General features: G+C 38.2%; 1 protein-coding gene across 1 annotated transcript in view; it reads left to right on the forward strand.

The window, feature by feature from the left end:
• Positions 1–1,370: 1,370 nt before the first annotated feature.
• The window catches only part of LOC145985881 (uncharacterized), a 59,140-nt gene continuing 37,694 nt past the window's right edge, over positions 1,371–22,816 (forward strand). The window contains exons 1-2 of the mRNA XM_083120007.1: positions 1,371–1,391; positions 18,045–18,202. Coding sequence (XP_082976133.1) covers positions 18,131–18,202 — 72 coding nt within the window. The 5' untranslated portion in view covers positions 1,371–1,391; positions 18,045–18,130. The remainder of the gene's footprint in view (positions 1,392–18,044; positions 18,203–22,816) is intronic.

Genomic DNA, 22,816 nt, shown 5'->3' on the forward strand with positions numbered 1-22,816 from the left:
GCTATTTTTTCTGCCATTGGCCTTTGACGTTCTTTTTAACGAATACTGGGCCAAAATGGGGGTTACGACCCATAACCCCCCTCCCTGAGCACACCACTCGTTCGTTATATGCTCGTTATAAGCTCGCGCTTTGACCTATCTAGCAGAAACACACGGCGTTGTCGCTGTCTGCTGTCAACTGTCAACTCCCTCCGTAAAGTCGGTCTGCTAATAAGCTATACGGGAATGCCACGTACAAGACAGTAACCACTACCACGATATTTGAGCAAAATAACTTCTTGAAGAAAATAAAAAGGCGAGGAATAAACTAGAAAGTTGCAAATGCAATACCCTGTGCGTTTCATTCGAGTGATAGACTATTTTCACTAAGACATTGGTGTCACTCCCGATGACGTTGTGGACAACTTTGCATGAAGATCGTTGACGGTTGGATCGCCATTTGAAAAGGCAAGATATATATATTTTTTTTAAGTTAGTCTTTTTGTACACTATTTATCAGCAATTTTCTTCTTTCAGTATTATCTATTAAAATTAATGTGTACTCTCAATCAGAAAATTGTATGTAGAAATTCCAGCGAAAAATGGAGTCTCGACCACGACGGGTCTGTGGCATACGATTGCTCTACAAACTGAATCGCCGAGCCAGTCCTGCTTTCGCCTGTTTCTTCGCTGTCTCCTTTTTTTTTTTTTAATCTTTTTCGCTATTTACCCAAGAGATATAAATGCGATGTACAATGACCGAAATAGAGACACACTGAGAGTCTCGGAAGTGGCTGTCTCATCTCGATTTTTAAAAGGTCGGTCTCGTTCTCGTACGACGGACTTACATCAAGATGGCATTCGATTGAAATGGGTTATTTTTGAACAGCGTTTGCGAAAATGTACCATTGTATTCGTCTCATCATCCATTTCATCTGTTCATAATTTATTGTCATCGTCATGTTTAACCCAAGAGGTAGAAAAGCGAGGTAAAATAGCCGACATAGAAAATGGAAAGATATCTCGATTACACCATAATGTTTAATTTATATTATTATTATTATTTAGCGCTTCGGAAAAGAGTAGCTGGAATATTTCGTCTGCTCAGAAAATGTTCCTCAAGTTTTTCGCAGGCAAACGAAAAAGCATCAGACCTATGGCTGGCCCATTCGCGGGGGAAAAACCTTCTTACATGAATCGACAAAACTTTATATTTAATAAATTATTTCTTACTGGTTATAACCATAGTGCGTCTTTACATTTTTACTTAAATTTTAACATTTAAAATTTCCTTGTTATATGTTTACATATTTTAAATATTGCAATGCGAATCATATACGAGTTTTTTTTTATGAGGGAAGGGGAAGCGTCCTTTCGCGTTGAAGGTCACGGCAGAGCGTACATGTGAAAAGGTAAGCACTGTGATTTTCGGTAAAACATACTGAACACATAAAATACCACAGAATAACCCATTTAGAAGCATCATCTGACCATGTAAGTGTATTGTGATTATAGTAAATGTATATTGGAATGCTATTAATTTAAGTTCGTAGCTTATATGTTATTGTATGATGCCAGAACAAATATAAATATAATGAATAAATTTACGACGCAATCGAATTTCACACATGGCACAGTGGTTTGGATCCTACTTTATAAAGAGTCCCGATTAACCTTTCTGCGCATAAAGTGGACTAAAATCAACAATTCAATCAAACAAACATTCGAATTTCAGAAACGTGGTGCAAAGCAGCTTATTGGGCATGCCAGAAAATTCTGTAGGATAGGAGATCAAGTCATTCATAAAACTTGCATAGTATAAAATAATATCAATAATAATTATTATAAAATAATAACTATATAAACTAATATAAATATACCTATATAATTGTGATTACTACTACTACTACTACTACCAGTAGCGAAGCGTAGACTGAAGAAAGGGGCCAGCGATTAGAGACAGATATTATTTATATATATATATATATATATATATATATATATATATATATATATATATATATATAATTGTTAATTCAAATTTTGCCCCCTCCCCCAATTCATATTATGGTGGCGCTTCTGACTCAGGGGCATAAACATTACAATCTCCATCCAAGAGAAACACATGCATGGATGATGTACTCATCACAATAAATTCCAAACTCCTGTAAGTGTCACTCAAAGTCTCCATGAGATAATTCTTTAAAGTCAGGTAAATTGGATGTTGGTCGCCTCGCTTCCACGATTTTCATTTCTACACTTTTCTCCCTCGAGCTAAACGAAGCAGATATAAATTGCTAAATAATACACTCACCTCTTTGGGTTCCCGATGGCATAGTGGTAATGTCACCTTGTAGTCAAGGGGTCCCGAGTTCAATACCCGGTTGAGGCAAATTCAACGGTAGTTTGGATCCCACATTAAAGTGTAGGCCCAGTCCTGATTAACCTATCTGTACAAAAAGTGAACTTAATAACCCAACTCAAACAAACTGTAAAGCACCCACATTTTACTGTATCAACCGCTCACAAATTCATGTTCATTTCAATTAATTCAGAACACAAACACCAGCAACAAACACTCACTTCCTCACAAATTCTTTCCCCAACTACAAAGCATCCAAACAAGATCACTTTGAAAAGCTCTGAAACAACAGAAAGTGATACCAACCTATTTCCTTAATTTTATCACTCACGGGAGAGAAGATATATAAGTTTGGAGATAGAAATTATGCTGCGGAATCAGAATCATTACAACAGAAACTGTATGTATACAATGTTTGTGTATTAAATTGCCATAATAATACAAAATGTTTCCTTGTTCTTAATGTGTACAATGTATACGATTTAGATTGTGATGTTTACAAATATCACAAGATAGTCCCTTTTTTCAGATAATTTTTTCCACCCCAATTTCTATCCAAAGCCATCAATTTATTGAATTAACTTGAAAAATTTGTTAAACATTTAACTTTAATTACCGTGTAAATAATTTGACAGTTGCCAACACTGTAGCTCTCAACACTAGGGATGTAATTCGAGTTGGGCGCAGGGTTCAGACATTCCTCTTCCCGGAAACACAAGCATGCTCGCCCTTTCCACCTTTTCCTCAACCCCTAATGTCAAATTTTTGACGTGTTTTAAAATTCACAAAATACAAAATAATTTGTAATTCAAGTGACCTACATGGAATTTAGAGTCATGATAATGGTTTCTTTCAGTTATTTTATGATTATTAATTATCAGTATCCTTGTGATCTTCTTTACGTGCTCATGAAGGCACATTGGTTATTGGTCTGCTGGCAATGTTTCCTTCTGCTTTCCGAGAAGCACTAAGTAGCTCATCTTTTCTGTGAGGGTTGAGGCCCGTTTCCTTAACAAGATTTAACGCTTCGCCATATGATCCTTTGGGTACGTACATTGATTCACCGTGTTGGCAGCGCAAGCGGAGAGTCTGCTGCTTGCAACGGACTGCTGAAGGAGTTTGAGGCCGTAAAATCTTGTGAAATCGATTGCGATGGAAACTAAATAAGGCTAAAACATTTAGTAGATTAAATAATATTTTAATCATGCAAGCATTGCTTGTACTATATCTTTGCCGTTGACTACTACTACTACTATTACATTGGGAAGACACATCTACTCGCTACACAATATGACAGGTTATCCAGCACAAATGTTTTCATTATTTTTTTGCATTTCAGACAGTTATTCTATTTTGTTATTATCTTCTTCATACTTCATCAAGAGAAAGCTTTACAAGTTAGGAGAAAATTTTAGTTATAAAGTTATCTTGTTTGAACTTCACATAAAACTGTATTTTTTTGGAATTTTGAAAACTAGAAACATTCATTCTTTGAAATAAATTACATATTTTATTTATATGTAAGGTATAACAGTGGTCTAATATATTGTTTATTAGTGTATTATTATGGATATTCATCATTAGGATTTATGAATAATATTAAAAAAATATAACGTGGTTCCTGATTTTTTTCAGTCTAATGCAGTTTTTACATTGGTTGTTCTATTCGAATACTAACTAACTGAGCTGTATTTCTGTTATTAACAATAAGAATAACAAGATTTCTTCTTTTTTTTATCTTGAAGTGACAGATGCCAAATTTCAGGGGGGGGGGGGTCTACAGACTGGTTTGACCCCTCACCCTCCCGACCCACGGCTAATTAGTATTTCTTAGCACTTTGAAATCGAGAATGTTGTTGCTACCAAGAAAAATGTAACTTTATCGTAGGCAAGTAGTATCCTTTTCAAAGTATTTTCACACATTGCTCTCCTATTCATCACTTTGCTTCCCATTCCAAGTCACCCAGAAGCAACCAAATTCTTTTAAATCATTTACCACATATTATCTGTTGTTATTAAATTATTGTGATAATTGTATTGCAGCAATTTATTTATTTATTTATTTTTGTTTTACATTATCAGGTTAACATTAATCACAATGAGAATAAATGTTTGAAGTATTTAGTACCTACTCTTGCATGGGAGCCTGATTGGTAAGGGGGTGAAAAGTCTGAAGAGGATCATTTTTCAGTCTTTCATCCAACCCCAAATATTTGAATTTGTCACTAATGATTTGGTGATGTCGCCATAAATAAATTGTTGGAAGGCAGAGAGTTGGCGGGAATGTGTTCTGAAGGGCAGTAATATTTTATCAGTGGCGTGCGGTGACGTCGACACTTGGGGTAGCAGTCAGTGGCATGCTAAAGGGGGGGAGGTTGGTGTGGGTCACACCCCTCCCCCCTTTAGGGCCCAGTATTCCTAAAAAAGGAAGAATGTCAATAACAGGAAAAGATTGCAAAATGAAGAATGAGTACTTAAAAAAGTACACGTAACCCCCTTCCACATTTGAAAATAAAAAACTATTTGATTTGACTCTAAGCCAGAGATCCTGGGTTCGAATCTCGGCTTGGCCATGGGTATTCTTTGTGTGTGTGTCCCTTCATCAATTTTATCGTACCAAAAGTGGCGGAAAAGCGAAGTAAAATAAACCAAATTGAGCAATCAATCAATGATTTGGTTTCATTTTTGTTACTTAGTGTCGCTTTTTTGTCACATTTGGTTAATTGCGAAGATGATGCGATAAAATTAATGACAAACACAAAGAACACCCATGCCCAGGTCGGGGTTTGAACCTGGAACTCCTGGTGTTGTAGCATGCTGTGATAACCACTCCCCCACGGTTGGTTGATTTGATGTTTTAAGTGCACAGAAACAAAACAGGTAACAAAACACAACACACTTTTTTGTAGTTTCTTCAAGGATATTCATTTGACCTTTTGAGTTCTGAGATACATTTTTCATTCCAAATTATTTCATTATTAACTGCAACACATAGGACAAGAATGTGCACTCATCACGGGTTCAAATCCTGGCCTGGATTGTTCATATGAGGTACCTTCATCAATTTCATCATATCATCACTCATCCTCATTTTCACGATAACCAAATGTGGCAGAAAAGCAAAGTAAAATAAACCAAGCCAACAACAATGTGAACACACGTTCTCTTGTCCAAATGAATACATCCGTATTTATGTCTGTTAGAGCCCAAGAGTAGTATATTTAAATAAAACACTACTAAAATGAGAGTGAGAGAGAGTCCGAGCACACATTTGTAATTTAATCATTATATATTCAAAATTTGATAAAAGAAAAAAGAAATAAAGCATAACATTATTGTCTGCACATAACACGTTCCCATTTCATAAATAATAAAACTACATCCCATATTATACATACAGATTGTACAACGTGTAAAAAGGTTGTGTAAATACAGAGAACATAAGTACTGCAGAAAAATTTACCCTGAGTTTTTTAGAGGATTTACAAAAAAAATCTATGAGAAACCAATCCCCAATCTGTCCTATAGGAGATAGACTGGGGGACCTGAAAGCCTGGGCTTTCAACCATTGCAGCAGGAGGCAAGGGAGGTAGAGGTAGAAATATTCCTTTTCCTTTGGCCGGCTGTTTCTACCTGGAAACTGGTCAGGCTGAAGAAGAGCGAGCTAGGGTATCCAGCCAGTTTTGCCCGCGGATCACACCGATGGACGAGAAGCGCGTGGAAAAGAAAGTGCTGCATATGAACTGTGGCTTTAATAAGACAATAAATATTGTGATTTGAATATAATTCGAGATGTGAGATTGATTGATCTATCTCTGCTAGACTAGCTACTTCTCAGTGCACGTCACTGTATTTTATATATCCCTAAATGCCACACAAAAATGCATATTTGGGCTGAAAGTATATTTGTGTAGTGGTTGAAGTATGGTAAAATAAAAATATTAGACAAATTATTAACCACATGACATACTAACTTAGTTATAACTAAAATTATAAGGTGAAGGAATCTCACAATGTTGTTAGCTGTGGTGTCCACATAAACCCGGCTGTTTTTCAGTGGCGTAGCATGATCATTTCGGATGGGAACGCCAAGTTAGAAGGAAGGGTAGGCCTTTTTTTTTTGCTTAAGAGTTTACTTATGGAATTAGCCGACATATGTATTGTCTATTTAAAATCACAATCTCAATGTGTTTATTACATTAAGTCAGCCGGGTTCCGATAAAACATGATTCATGCTTGTTTTATGTAGAAAATAAGATGCCTCAGTGTGAAATAAATGCTTGGAGCACTGTTGTTCTATACCATTTTTAATTAGATTGCTCAAGTCAGAAACACCGCACACCATTCGGAGTATTTTGCTCCACACGTAACACATGTGTAGCAAAACAGTATTTTATAATCAAGGAAACCTTTCGGCATGATGCAAGTAATTAAAAAACCTACCTCAATCACAAGCGCCTTTAGAACAACAGTAGACTTCATTGTTGTGGATGATACAACTATTGAATGATTTGGTTTATTTTACTTCGCTTTCTATCACTTTTGGCTAATCGCAAATATGAATATGAGTGATGATATTGATGAAGTTGATGAAGAGACACTCACAAAGAACAAACATGCGTAAGCTCGGGATTCGAACCGGAAACCTCTCGCGTTGTGCAAAACACACTGACACGAAAGGGGGGGGGGGGGGGGGTTGATGATCCAACAATCGTACACTCTACTGAATTAACAGTGCCTATTAGTAGTAATTCAGAGTTTCAGACCACTGTTTATTGTATCTTGAGAATGCTGATAAACATTTTAAAATAATTTTGTCAAGAGATCATACAATGTTAAGAGTTTTGAAACGAATACTAAACATTTCCACTGGCACTATATGAGGCAGTTAGATACTAACGAAAAAATATTTTTTTAAATAAATAGTTTTGTGGGTTAGGTGGTAGAGCAGCCACAGGCTGAACTTCTACCACGAGGACTTTATGAACTTGTTTGTTCTTTTAGTTTTTAATGCACTTCACTGTTCTTGCGATAAATTACACGATGCAGTGGTCATTAAAGAAAGATACGTCAGTCAATATTGCTTATTGTAGCATCACACAGCATGAGCAGAGGCACGAGCGCGAAAAACCGGGTAGGAATTCTGTCGTCTGCATCGGAAGTACAGCGCCTTGAATCTGAAGGCAGGAAAGGTCACATGGCCCCTAGAACCAATCAGGTTTCCGTACGCCCGCGTATGGCGAGAGCATTTCGTCCGTGCTGTAGAGATCCAAGCCACAAGCTTTCCCTCCTTCTCTCTGCCTATAGGCAGGCATGGTCCTGTACGCCAAACCTAGCCGGCATCCGGCAAGCAAAGACATTAGAGAAATTCTACAAGGAGAGCTGTTAGTGGAGCGTTGTAGACGGATCGCGAAAAATAGCTTTTATAATGCCATTATGCTCAAACATGTATATAATTAGTCACGTTTTACTTTATATTTACAGCATTTACGCATTTTTAACATTTTAAATCAGGGAACGCCGGGTGTATGGGCGTATTAGGATGCTACGCTACTGCTGTTTTTAGGCCTGCCCTTCACCTTATGATTTTAGGTCAAGTTACTGTATCAGATGTTTAAATTATCTGGGGAACAAAATGAAACTTTTTTTTGCCACACAAAGGAAAATAGCTGATCCTAATAGAACTTTTATCACTAAATTCAAACATGTAAGTAGTTTTTCTCCATTGCCCACAGTTTTTTGTGATGCCCGGGTTAAGTGTGAAACATTTTTGTGTGTCTTTACATACATGACATGATACAACTTAACTAAAATGTGAGAGTTGTTGATTTTCTTCTGTACTTTGCATCTGGAACATCCCTCTTCAGCATCCAAGAGTAATCAGCAAGTACCTTTACACTCCACTATCCCTGGTATCTCTTTTTCATGACAGATTTCTCCGTGGAAACGCTCCTTGTGTTTGTCACTGATGGCACCAAGATTTTAGGGGAATAAATCGACGTGAGGGTCCAAGAAATGTATTTTGAAGGACATATTACACCCCATATATTTGCATGAATGTAACTGTTCAACCACAATCGGAATTTTACGGATTTTAGTTCGGAGCTTTATGATTTCCTTAAATGTTTATACACAGTGCTTTTAAATTAACCGCATGCTGATCTTTCAAATCTGGCTTAAAAGACTTTCAAATTTTTTATCAAAGATCTAATTTGGGAGCACATAAAAATTCTTTCCTTGATTTTAGCATCCTAATACGAGGATATTTTTCCTTCAAATAATGAAGCCCAGCTTTTGTCCATTGTCTTAATGAAGTTTTTGAAAAGCTCTAACCTGATATGAAATGCAGGAAGAAGAATCATATATGAGTTGACTAGTGAGGGATGTACAATCTTTTTCTGTTCAGGCATATGTGATTCACGCTTTGGTCATTCTTGATGTAGTTATTATTCTTGACCCTGCTGTCCCATTTGCACAAGAAACAGAACATTTAGTATAGCCGAGCTGCAAACCCTTTAACAACGCAGTTACTTTTAAATCAAAAAGTTCGGCCTGTTTTTTTCCCAATTTCAAATCCTGAAGAAGGTTGTTTAATTCACCTTGTGTTAACAGATGTGGTTCACAGGAAGAGGCTTCGAAAGTGGAATTACCTTGCTCCTTGTTTCGAACATTGGTAGCTGCCTCATGCTCCCATTCATCTTCTACAGTTTACAAGGGCCTCCCCGTTGGCGCAGTGGTAGCGTCGTTGCCTTGTAACCAAGGGGTCCCGGGTTCGATACCTGGTGGAGGCACATAGTGGTTCGAATCCCACTTTAAACTGTAGGTCCAGTCCTAATGTGGTAAATAGGCACTAAAAATGAAAAAAAAGGCAAAATAAACCGAAAAAAAGGCACATTTAAAAGTCGCTTACTTTTATCTATAATTTCTGGCAAAATGTTAAAATCTAAATTGGGAAGAGCATTTCAATTTTCTCCATCTTGATTGCACATAACTACAAGGTGCTTTTTAGGTTCTAAACATTCATTGATAGAGAGAATGTTTTTCATAATAGAAAATGATCTTTCTACTTCGACAGAAGTTTTGGAGCATACATATAACAAGCTAATGTAGCTGGACTCATTTTGGTAACAGCATTTTCACCTTTTAGAATATCACAAATTGTTTTCAATTGTTTCAAGTCCTCATTTGCACTCACTACCCGTTAGCACTTTTCCGCAACAGCTGACCCCTTTTCTCCTGGCACTTCCATCATCTGCTGCATAGATTCCTCGAAGATTTTCATGGATGCTATAATTGTAATTGTCTCTGGCAATGCACCATAATGTGCAAATGTAAACTTGAATAGCACAGGAGTTTTTTCACTTCACGAATTGAAGCCGCTTCATTTTCTGGAAGAGCATCGATCACCTCACTGATTTTTTGAAGGTTGTTAGCATAATATATAGCTGCTGATATCCAGGTTCCCTATCTCGTCAAGACTGGTTGCTGAGGTAAACTAAGCTCAATCGCAACTTCCTGAAATTTTCGGGTTCGAGAGGGAGATTTCAGAAATATTTTCTTTGTGTTCGAAATCAACCTGTCCACTTCAGAAGTCAATCATGCACATGAAATGTTAACCAAAAGGCAATATCCTGACTCAGCATGAAATACTTTTTTCTCACACTTTTCTCCTTCAGCAATGTTGCAACATGCGTGAGTTCAATATTACTTAAATAAGGCGAAAATTATTCACATAATAAACGGAAGAAAAATAAATGCCAACAACGTTTTTTGGGAGAAAAATAATATATACACACATTTTTTTTAAAAAAATGTCAAATTTCATTGAAAAAGGCAAAAAAAGGCATTATAATTAAAAATAGGCAGTGGGGTCCCAAATAGGCAAAATAGGAAAAATGAAAAGGCTTCCAAAACATTTGAAACAACATAAGAAACGTATATCCGGAAAAATTTTATCAATATATGCAGTAGATAAAAAGAGGCATTTTGCCAAACTTCCGGGCTCTACTTATTAAATTTGAGCTTGGTGTCGAAGGTCACTCCGAGGTCTTTAATTTCATTTTTGCGTGTGATTTGTACATTTTTAATACGGTATGGAAACACACAAGGAGCTTTGCGTTTTGTGTAAGTGACTACGCTGCATTTTGTTCGGTTAAGATCCAACTTGTTATTTTTACACCAAGAAATCACTCTGTCTATATCTTCCTGTAGTTTCAAGCAGTCATCAGAGGTAGTTATTTCGTGGAAAGCTTAAGATCGTCGGCGAAAAGCAGCTTTTGAGAATTTTGTATGCAATTTGGTAAGTCGTTGATAAGTAATAAAAACAAAAGCGGTCCAAGATTGGACCCTTGGGGAACACCAGAATGTGGAGTGAAGGGATGACTTTTGATTTTCCCGTATATTACAGTTTGCTTTCGATCGGCTAAATTTGAAGGGAAGAAATTTAAAGTATTAAGTGAAATATTGAATGATGCAATTTTCTGTAGTAATATATCATGGTCAATTTTGTCAAATGCCTTAGTAAAATCGGTATATATTGCATCGACTTGCCCTGTGTTATCTAGTACATTGTATGCGTAATGGGTAAAGTTAGCAAAGTTTGTTTTCCATCTTGAAGGAAAAGTATTGGTATCGAGGGAAAGGTTAAAAATTTGCAGCAAGGGATATTTTAAAATATCGCAACATCCTTTTACTATATATGGTGGTATGTTGTTGGGGCCGGTTGTTGATTTGGATTTCAAATTCTTAATGGCAGCTTCTACTTCACTTATGCAGATGTTGCGCAAAGTGAAAACACCAAGTTGTTCATTAGAAATTGATATTTTCAGATTATTTACTTCATATTTAGCACTTTCAGCTGCGTACACAGAAAGAAAGTAAGTTGCAAAGGCATTCGCATGGACGTCCGCAGGATTTTTTCCAGGGAGGGGCAAGGAAGGTATTTTTTTCCAGGGGGGGGCAAAAAAGTCACATTTTCCCCCAAAAGAGTGTTGTTCCCTAAAAAAACATTGCTTAAATTTGAATTTATGGTGTTCATGCAATAATTAACACATATTATTGTGGCTAAAATGAAATTTTATGTGTGAAATACATAATTTTTGGTTCACTTTCATTTTCCAGGGGGGGGCCACGGCCCCCCCTTGCCCCCCCTTCCGGACGCCCATGGGCATTCGCGATATCATTTTCGTCTGTCAATATGTTTGCGCCGACTTTAATAGCTTGGCAGTTTTGATGGGACTTTTTACTTTTGATATAGGACCAGAATCGTGAAGGGTCGGCACTTATCTGGGCTTCAGACTGTTTTATGTAATTAGTGTGAGCAGGGGTGGTGCCAGAAATTTTCGACCGGGTGGGCAGAAGTTCCATATTGATAGATTAGGGTGGGCAGTATAAATGTAAGACCACATATACATATGTGCACGTAAGACGTATATATATCCCCCTCTCCCTTACACTCCCGATTTTCTACTTGCTTCTTTTCCCTTTCCTTTTGTTGTTTTCCTCTTTATTCTTTTCTAATCTATTCTCGCAACTTATTCCATTTCCTTTCGCGTTGTCTCTGATGGACACAATTATTTCAACGAAGTGTTTATCCATGCGCAGCCATACATTCACAGTCACATTCTTTCATGCATGTTAATATAATGAAATAAATGTGAATTAGGTTTAAGCTAGTGTTGCATGACATTTTGCCCTTCGAGAACAAAAAATAAAAATAAAAGGCACAAACTTTGTGTTATGTATTCGGCGACAGTGATAGAAAGTGCGAAGGTAGACAATCGTGATGTTTCTCGTAATTTAAATGCATGTTCCTGAGCATAGTATTTTCATCGTATGAGTTTTTGACTGAAAGAATTTTCTTACTTCTTGGGGGTCACTGTTCTTAGCTTACAAGGTTTGCACAACTGACAAATCTATCTGAATGTTTGCAGTAGCAGCGATTGGGTGCCAACATTTGAGGGGCAAGGACAATATACTTTATTTTGGTAGAAAAGGCTTAGCATAAAGAGGTCATAGTGCGGGGGCAAAAAATGGCAAAAGTGGCAAAATGGGGGGGGGGGGGGTAACTGCATCCCCGCCTCCCGCTCCCCCTAATCGCCACCACTGAATGCTTGGATTAAAATTAACGTCTTATTAGGAATGATTTAAAACACACACGGAAAATCAATTCTTCGTTCATTATCCATGAAGTTTTCCTAGGCTAATGAAAGGCTATTTTGACAAAATATCACCCATAAGAAATAAACAGGTAAGATTGAAAAATCTGTTCAGAATTGAAGAGATTATTAGCTAAGTGGATGAACTAAGTCATGTTACTCATGCGGGAGAAGCAATACGTGCATGGTTGCATGAACATATTTTTTGAGGTAACAAAATGATTTAGGACACAAGGAATACATCGAAGTTGATCACCGTACCAGGAATAATCCATCTATTTTTCATAGATGACTTGAGTTGTATGGCATGACCATTTCGAACGCACTAGAATGTCAACCTCTGTCCTGTACAGCATACCCTGCAAACTTTATTCTTGCAGGGCAATGAGTCCCTGGCGCCTGGAACCACAGTCGAAGTAATAATTTATGGGGGTTTGTATTTTGAGTGTTCGCGTGTGTTTGCTTTTACCCCTTCGTCACTTTCATCTAATCACCATTGAACCTTATCGTCGGCATTATCAAAATTAGCAGAAAGATGACTTAAAATAAAACAAATCATCTACAACTTACTCTTCCAAAAATGGAGTTTCATTAGTACATACCACTTCGAAAGTTGAGGTGGTAGTTTCTACTAATGAAACACATTGCACAGTGTTCATTAGTAGATCAAGGCAGCTAATTCCGTGAACAATGACGTTGTTTTCCAAAAGTCTCAAATAGAAATAAACACAGTCAAAAAAGTTTTGCATCACCCGAGAAGTGATGAAAATAGCGTCCGCAACATGCCGAAGTGGACAAGAAACGATGAAGCAGAGCTCATTGTGCGAAGTAACGCGGTCGACATGCAATACCGATCACCACAGACGATTACCGGAGTCGGCAAGCCATGCGTGTGTTCGAGCGTAACACCACGGTAGTCAGCGAAGGTTAGGTAGGTGTTCCTTGTGTCCAGTTAGCGAAGGCGAGCGAGTGCAGCTGTGTGCAAGGCATGCCTAGGCATACGATAGTGCAGTTTGATCGGGCCAGAATCATCACGCTACTGCAGACTGGCATGTCACAACGGGCTGTTGGAGTGGCGCAAAGCGATGTCTGTAGAACCTGGAGGCGGTATACAGACACAGGAACAGTAGAAGATCGTCAACGGACAGGTCGTCCACGGGTCATAACACCAGCACAAGACCGCTATGTACGACTCTCAGTTTGGCGACTGAATACCATGACGGCAAGGAACATCACTCATGCCCTCCAGGCAGCCTCTGGTGTGCGTGTGTTAAACCAAATTGTCCATAATAGACTCCGTGAAAGTGGTTTACGTTCCAGAAGACCCCTCCAACGCCAGTACCTATTGTCACGACATCGGCGCGACCGTGTGCATTGGGCCCGTGCACATCGAAATTTGGGACCCGGTAATTGGGCTCATGTGCTCTTCACCTATGAATGTAGGCTCTGTCTAAGGCCAGAGTCAAGAAGAGGACGGGTGTGGCGAGGCCCTGGAATGCAGGAGCGGCTTCGTGATGTCCAGGGGGTCCATCAATACCAAGGAGGAGGAATCATGGTGTGGGCAGGGATCATGCTCGGACGTCAAACGCCCCTAATTTTAATTTGGGGGACACAAACTGCTGTTCGTTATGTCAGGGACATTCTCCAGACGACTGTGGAACCATTTCATCAGGAAATTGGTGACGAAATTGTCTTGGTGGATGAGAATGCCCGTCCACACCACGCACAGATGATGCACGATTATCTGCAGGCGGCGAATATACGTCGCATGCTCTGGCCAACGCAAAGCCCAGACATGAATTTCATCGAACATGCATGGGAAATGCTAAAAATGCCATTGCAAACCGTTTTGTGGCTCCCACCAATCTTCGTGAAGTTCTTGCGGCACAGGATGAATGGGATCGCTTACCACAACATCACCTTGATCGTCTCATCCTGAGTATGCCACAGCATGTTCAAAATCTTCTTGCAGCCAGAGGAGGACACACCAGGTGGTAGACAGTGTTTCTGGTGGATCCGCTATGACAAACAGTCTTCCTGTGACAGTTCTTTGTTTTTTCCCCTCCATCATGAATTGTGCCATTTTTGTTTTAAACACATTTCTAGAAAATCATATGTTTTTTGTTCTCTTTTCATTCAACATGTCTTGTTTTCATATTTTCTTTTGTATTCCCACTGTCATTATCAATAAACCTTGTGCTTCATATATTTTTTGTCATTTTTCGTCCTGATGGAAATCTTTTTTGACTGTGTTTATTTGTCTCAGGTAATACATGCTCTTAAAATAGACACATCTTCTGTGGTGGTAAAATGACACGTTTGTTGCGAGTTCTTTCTGTATATTTTTTCTCCAATGCATAACGTTGTCACATTATAATGAAGAGGTCCTTTGTTCGACTCCTCTGTTGGAAGCACAATGCACACTGGTTCGGACTACACGTTAAACTGTAGGTTTAGTCCCGATTATCAGAGCATAAAAGTGGGCTTAAAAACAAACTCACAAAATCGTCTTCTGAATACTTCGTGACATAACTTTTTTCTTTACTTCGACTGCATGTACAAATTCTGTCGACATTTTCGGCTGATTCATGTGGCAAAATTTATGTGTCGAACGAGGATTTCTAAATATGATAAGCCACTCAATAGCAATTGAATAATTCTGCAGCTTTTTCCATACATATGTGGTTTATCAAAATTTGTTCAGCTCGGTATTGTAGTGATTATTGTGATTACTTCTTATTAATAGAACGAATATAAAGTTGATATTTCACATACCATATTGGTATTTGAAGATGACAGGTATATAAAAATTGTAATGAAATAAAGAAAGGGACACTTTTGGAATTTCAATGCAGAGCTAATTTCCTTTAGGTCCATCTCAACGTTGTCCCTCCATCTTTGTGTCCGACCCTGTGGCCGAGTGGTTAGCACATCGCGCTGCGACGCCAAGGGTCCCGGGTTCGAATCCCGGTCGGGCTTGGTTGTTTGTGAATGTCCATTCATCAATTTCATCATTTCATCACTCATCCCCATCTTCGCAAATTAGCCAAGAGGCACAAAACGCGAAGTAAAATAAATTAAATCAATCAATCAATCAATCAATCAACCTCCATCTTTGTGTTGGCCTTCCTACTGGTCTCTTACCATCAGGTTTCGTGTAAACTATTCTTTCCTCTGTCATTCGTGTCACATGACCTTCCCATCTAAGTCTTCTTGATTAAATTATTCTAATAATAATAATTTAAAGGTCTAAATAATTTATTGTGTTGCTGGAGGAAGTAACACTAAGATGATGTTATTATTTGTTTATTTGGAGATTATTTTTATCATACTCAGGCCGCGATTAATGTACGTATGTGGAGGCCTGGAGCTTACAGCACCAAGACCTCACTCCAATCCCCTCTACCCAGTTTCAGTTATAACTTCTCGCCAAGTTACATGGTGTGCTTTGTTATTGTATTCCTTACCACATCCGAAGTACCTAATTTTTTAATTATGTGGTACTCTTCAAAGCAGTCTTTCCCAGTAAAGACCTGGAGCTGCAGTCCTCAAGTTCACCCTAAATTCTGATCTAATCTTCAACATATCCTGATTAATTTTGAGCCTCCTAAGCCTACTAGCTGTTTTAATCATAGGAGTATTAATTTGATCACATTTTTTTTTAAATAGCTCTTTCACTTTCTAATGGCAAAATTGGCTTTTTATGCATTGATATATGTGAACATTTCTAGCATAGATAATATTCACAAGTAAAATATACATGTTATGAACACCAGAATACACTTATTTATGAGTCATTCACATATCCCCAAGTATATGTATTTATTGAATTTGATTGGGTGGGCAATCGGGTGGGCACACGAATTTTTCGGTGGGCGCTTGCCCACCCGTGCCCACCTCTGTCGCCGTCCCTGAGTGTGAGCTACAGTTATGTCTTTCTTAACCTGTGCACGGAGCAGAAGGAATTTTTACCTATGATATTCTTTGTTTGTAATACTTTTCTTCCATTTTAACCTGTGGTAAGATTTAGCATTAATTTTTTTCACTATAGCAGGCGTAAACCAGCAAGGGTATGTTGAGTTCTGAAATTTTTTAAGGGGAATGCACTCATAAAATATGCTATAAATTAATCCGTAGAAAATATCAACAGCTTCATTTACGTTATCGGCGCTATTTATTAGCATTCAATCTGTTTGTGATTATAATCTATTTTAAAAGCCTCTCTGAATGCTTCATGTTGACCAGGGCATTCACTTGTTTATCTCAGTTGTCTCAACCTCTGTGGCATGTAAATAATGCACAGTGTTGTGCTATGTAAACCTCCTGAGGTATTCAGGAAATAGGAAGTTTCATCTGCCTATGGAGTCAGCAGTGGCATAGTGGCAGTTAAAATCACGATTCGGCATGGAGGAAGGTCTCCATGGCCTGGGTAATATAGAGGTGAGACAAGCTGAGAGGGGGACGGACTTTTGATTGGGATTGAGGAGAGAGAAGAGCTTAGGATTGGAGTGGAGCAAAAGTGAGGCGACATGCTGGTCAACCTGCAACGAAGCCTCCAGAGGACTTAGTTTATTTTATTCTTCCAAATTATCTTCATTCTTCAGATAGACAGGTAACTATCCTAAACCCATCCATGATTGAGGTTCAAAGGTTCATAAAACCCAATGAGTGACCATTGTCTTTTCTAGTTGTTAGTTTTGCTAGTTAGGGGTTTAGTTTTAGTTGTACCTTTCGCTACTGCCAAGCATTTAACTCGTCATGTTAATGACGAGTGCTCTTATCATTGAGGATGAACGATGAATAGGTTACATCACCCATTGATTAATTGGTTAACATTTTTGGTAAGATCCCACGAACTTTACAGTTTGTTACGTGGTGGAGTGCTTCGGCTTCTCATCCATTTCTTCGGAAATGCGATGAGAAAATAGTTCGTTACGTGGTGGAGGTGCGGGGCATTAAAAAATGTCATTGTACAAAACTGTGAGTGATAGAAACATTCAGAGTACATATTTGAATTCAGCGTAAAATTATACATTAGAAACAAAATATACGTTTCATGGGCCAAAAACTTGTGTTCTCCAGTGTAATTTATCTAATATTTTTCTCTGGCCTTTTAAAAGGAATTCTTCCCTGTTGAGATACTCTTTTGTAGATGGAGGTAGGAGGCTTTACTCCCCCTCCCCCCAAGCCCTCCTGAATCCAGGCCTGCCTAAGAGTTGTTACATTATAGAGGAAGAAGATATCTGCAAGTACTGATAAAGATTTGATTTTGAGCTAAGTTGATGGACATTTTTTAATATGGTGAAGTCTACCTTCATGGCAGAGTGTTTAGCACAGTGTTATATGATGCCAGGGGTCTTGAGTTTGCATCCCAGTCCAGACATGAGTGTTCTTTGTGAGTATCCATTCATCATATCATCAGTCATCCTCATCTTCACGATTAGCCAAGAATGGCAGAAATGCAAAGTAAAATATAACAAATCAATTAATCAATGAAGGTTTTTATACCTTGCGCCATTTTAATTTATTTTCTTTCATGATTTCAGTTTCACTTGGAACCTGACAGGTGATCATATGAAGAATATTTAATTGGTTACAAGAAGAAGTGGAGTCAAATTATCCAAATTCAAACATGGAAGAAGAAATGGAGCAAATCGTGCAACACTTGGAGATCCAAGAAGCTTCAAACAAAAGTGAACAGAAGGTATGGTTTAGTCCTCTGATACTACTTTTGTCATCATTTTTCCTATTGCTTAATGATCTTCAAACTTTGCATTCTTAAAACAGAAAAGTTTACATATTTGAAAATGTGGCTGTAATAGTTAGTAGCTGACTGAGCATAGCAGTGTAACAAGCTGATTGTTTCCCCTAGACAATATCATAAAATTCTGTAGTGTGAGGTTTTTTTTCCCAGAATTTTTAGTACTGCTACTGCCATGTAGACAGAAGTTTTATTAGCTACTAGATGCAACAGTAGATGTAGTACTAGCATGTCTTTGGAGTTGGTGCACAAAACTTTATGTAGGTTGGTGAATGTGCTGACTGTTTATTACCTTTCATTTGGAGTCATGTTTGTAATGTGTGGTGATTTTTGCAATGGATCCGAGAAAGGAACAATGAATGTGCGTCAACTTTTGCGAAAATCTCAGGAAAGGTGTGGCGGAGAGCCTCACAAGGATCACACAAGTGTTCGAGGAACAAAGCATGAACCATGCATAGGATTTTGAATATCATGCTTGGTTCGGGACCAGGCAGCCATGTGTTGAGGATGATTAACATGTGGGGAGACCCTTCAGCTGCACAACACATAATTTTGTTGTTGAAGTTCAACACCTCTTTGTGAGGATTAATGTTGATACATTCATAACCTTGCTGATGAGGTGGGAATTGGTTATGGAGCATGCCGACAGATTCTGACTAGTGAATTGAGCCTCATGTCAGCACCAAATTTGTGCTGAGTTTCGTGACAGCTGATCAGAAGCAGCAGCATGATGACATCTGCAAGGGGTTTCATCAGCTGCCTCCAACAATCCAACCTCCTTGTCCAGCTGAGGCGAGGCCAGTGGCGAAGCATCCTATGAGGCCAGGAGGCCGGGCCTACCCACGCCATTACTCTTTTAAAGGTGTATTTACTTATTTCGTCAAAACAGATGTAATGCAATGGAAGAGTTTGGAATTTTCATTTATGATAATTACAAAAAAATTGTAACCCTGTCCAGGATACGAACTTTCCACGGAGTGAGGCACATTTGCTGGGGCCTCTTCTCTTTACATTCCGTCGTACGGTCGTATATGCGGGAAGCCTAATCTTACGAGTTCTGTACGTATGCTTATAACGTGCTCCTGAGGCTGGCCTCGTGCTGTTAGCCACTAGGACGAACAGAATATCAGCAACACTGCATTTCCGCCAGGGTTGGAAATTTGTGGTGTACCGTGTGACGTCATGGGCAGACAAAACCCAGCTGTCTTTACCCATACGGAAAGAAACGTGGAAAGGCTGATCTGTTTTGTTCTTTTCGCTCCTTTTTTCTTGTATTTCTGGATTGTTGGGTTCAGGGTGCGAAATCCTGGAGGGGACGAGGGGGATTTCCCCCCACCAACAATCTTGGCCTCAAAAATCCCCCCACAAAAAATTTCCAGGGGGAAAGAGTTTTTGTTATAACAATGAAAAGACAAGCAATTACTTTTAATTTCAAATATACTTTACTAAGAATAATATCGAAAACACACACAGATTAGTGTGGTTGTGAGTGTTGAATGCTTTCTGTCTCAAGAGATCATTAACAAATCTACATCAATATGCACATTATTGTTTTGCATTCTTGTTTTACTTTTAGTAACTATGAAATCTAATTGATTTATATTAACATAGTGCACAAACTAAACAAAAACTTACACATAATAAAACCACTTCAACTATGTCATAATTTATTAACATCTTTAACCGTTTATTAATGGAATTAGTTAGCTGCTTTACACTATCTGATATGTATGAAAGTAACAAATTAATTTCTAATTAATAATCATAATAATTATTTTAATTGAGTAATTTATTTTTACTTTTAATAACATTACAAATATGTGCATTGTATAATTCACACATATGTTTGTGGGGAGGGGGTTGTAGGTTAAGGACTTTCTCCCCCTCACCAGTTTTCAATGATTTCGCACCGTGGTGGGTTGTGAGGTGCTGCAGTTCACAATGCCTTCAGTGAGGTGTTGCGACGTGTCGTGATCTCCGAAGAAAAAATAAAAACAGTGGGCGACAATATATAACTGAACACATCGCATCTAACGAGACTTGTTAGTGGATTGCGATACCAGTAGTCTCATTACACAACATCAGGCTACCATACACTTCAATTGGGTTACAATTATTAGAATAAAAAAATAATAATATTGTAATTTTTTAATAAAGGCTCTCACGAGTATAGTAAGATAAAAACTGCAAGCATATCCCTCCCAATTTAATATCCAGTCCCCCACCAAAATTCCTATGTCAATTTTAGGTTCACTGTTGGTATTGAAGAGCTGAATCTCAATCTCCTCTCCAAATAATTTAATTCTCAATCGCCATACCAAAATTCCTACAACAGTCTAAGAGCAACAGTAATTAATACTCAAGACTTGGCTATCTCCCATCTTAGTGCTCAATTTCCTTACTATAGAGTTGGAAACTTCCCCAACCAAGGGTAATTCCTCATCAGAATTCACAATAAAAATTTAAGGTTTAATATGTAATAGCTGGCTGGATATTGAGCACCTCAAATAGGAGATACCGTGTTGCCGAGAGACGACACTGGTATGTCTCGTCGCGTGAAAATTCCATCTCTTCTTGTGTCTAGTCTCGTTAACAACACTAATAATACATAGTAACTGTTATAATTCCCTTGGAAATACACAACTTGATATTTATGTACGAGTGATGCTTAAATGACAACGTAGTTCAACTTCCGTCCTCCATTGTTCTATTATTTATTCAGTCAAATTTTCATTAGAATCGCCCCCCCCCCCCAAAGTTAAGTGGACTCAACCAGCTTTCACATACCCGCCTGTGGGCACCCCTGTTTGATATATATATGTATATAAAGTGAGCCTCGACTTTCTTCTGTTCTATGTCTCAAGTTTTCGTTCAGAGAAAAGTTGTTTAAAGTGTTTGTGACATAATACACACGGAACTTCCTCACATTCCTCCCCGTGTAGTTCAAAGATTCATAAGGCTCAGAACAGTAATCTGAATAAGGAAAATAAATCAAGAAATAAATATCAATAGTCGAAGCAAAGTTACCAAATTTGTGAAAACAGATCCTCTCTCACTCCTAAAAGAGAGCAATAGATGAGGTTGTTTTCTTTTACATATTCAACTTATCCATAATTTTGGCTTTCTGCCTTTCTTTATTTAATAAAATTATTTTACGCATTCAACATATATTTTTCTTTCTGCTCTAACAAAACGCATTACTAGGTGTATTAACCCAATTTTACATGAAACCTAATGTTTCACAGAGGAATGTGACGACATATAAACTACCGATATAATGTGTGCGTAAATGGCTGTGTAATCCAACTGTAAGGACATACGTTATGTCGGATCCTAAGTAAGTCTGTGTATTCACTCCCAATTAGCTTCTGGGCATAATTGTGACTCTTTTTTGTTCATAATTACTGCTTTAATTCGGCTGCGAAACCGGAGCGTAAGGCGATCTGTCCGCCTGTGACGTCATGCCTGACGTCAAGGACCACGTGATTAGGTATGGCCCCAGCCTTTTCCTTTACTAGTCTTGAGTTTTAACCCCACCGCCATACCCAAACATCCCACTATGTTTCCTGTTGAGTGCAATGGTGTCAAGTAGCCCAGCTCAGGGGTCTGCAAATCCAAGATCCTTTGACCACTGGTTTCTCCTGCTCTTGAAGGTCTGGTCATAAGAGACCTTTTTTTCAGCCCCATTTTTACAAATGAGCTGGGTTTCTGTGACATCATCAAATGAAATTTCTCAGAATGTCCAGCACTGTAAAGCATGTAGCTTTCTTGTTTTCAAGAGAAAAACACATATTGAAGAGCATCGCAACACAACTTTCACAGGATACATGAAATTCATAGTGCATCCAAAAAAAAAAAAAGTAAGCAAAAGCATAAATTTCCCCATGGTTAGTGCTGGAAGGAACGGGGAAGTTATGGATCCATTGTATTTCCTTCATAGTATTTCTCCTTTTAATTTTTTTTTGGATCCTGCGGTTCAAATATCAATTTTGGAAAAAAAATGTTCTTGCTTTACAAAACACGAAGTACTTCCTATTCCTTTGAGTTTAGTATGCTTACAAATGACAAGACTGATCAAGATTTTTGATCTCAAGATGGCAGACATACTTACTAAGACAGAACCTTTCTCCTAACATATATCTTACCTTCACTCCAGGGATGGCCAAAAATATCAGGATTTAAAAAATCTCGATTCGGAAATTTTACTACCCAGATTTCGGAGGCTATCCGAATTTCGGAGAGAAGGGCGTAACAATTTTTCCATTTTTTCGAGTAGAATTTATTAAGAGAGTTTTGTCTTCCTTATTTTATGATCATACACTCCGTAGAAATAAATGAAATTGGTAATTTCTCCTTCATGCGTCATGTACGAACACTGTTATCATCATTATCAATTTAGGAATGAACCCTTCCCTGGTTGAAAGATTGACCCTGACGTTTGGCAAGTCTTGGGATGACTACATAAAAATGTCACGCTTTGCCACTGTTGTCTAGAGTTATAACTGGTGTTGAGAGCTGGGTTTATAGTTACGACTGGAGTTGAGTTGGTATTTTAAG

The sequence above is a fragment of the Lepisma saccharinum genome, chromosome 3 (genome assembly GCF_977018435.1).
Source record: "Lepisma saccharinum chromosome 3, izLepSacc3.1, whole genome shotgun sequence".
NCBI classification, from domain to species: Eukaryota; Metazoa; Arthropoda; class Insecta; order Zygentoma; family Lepismatidae; genus Lepisma; species Lepisma saccharinum.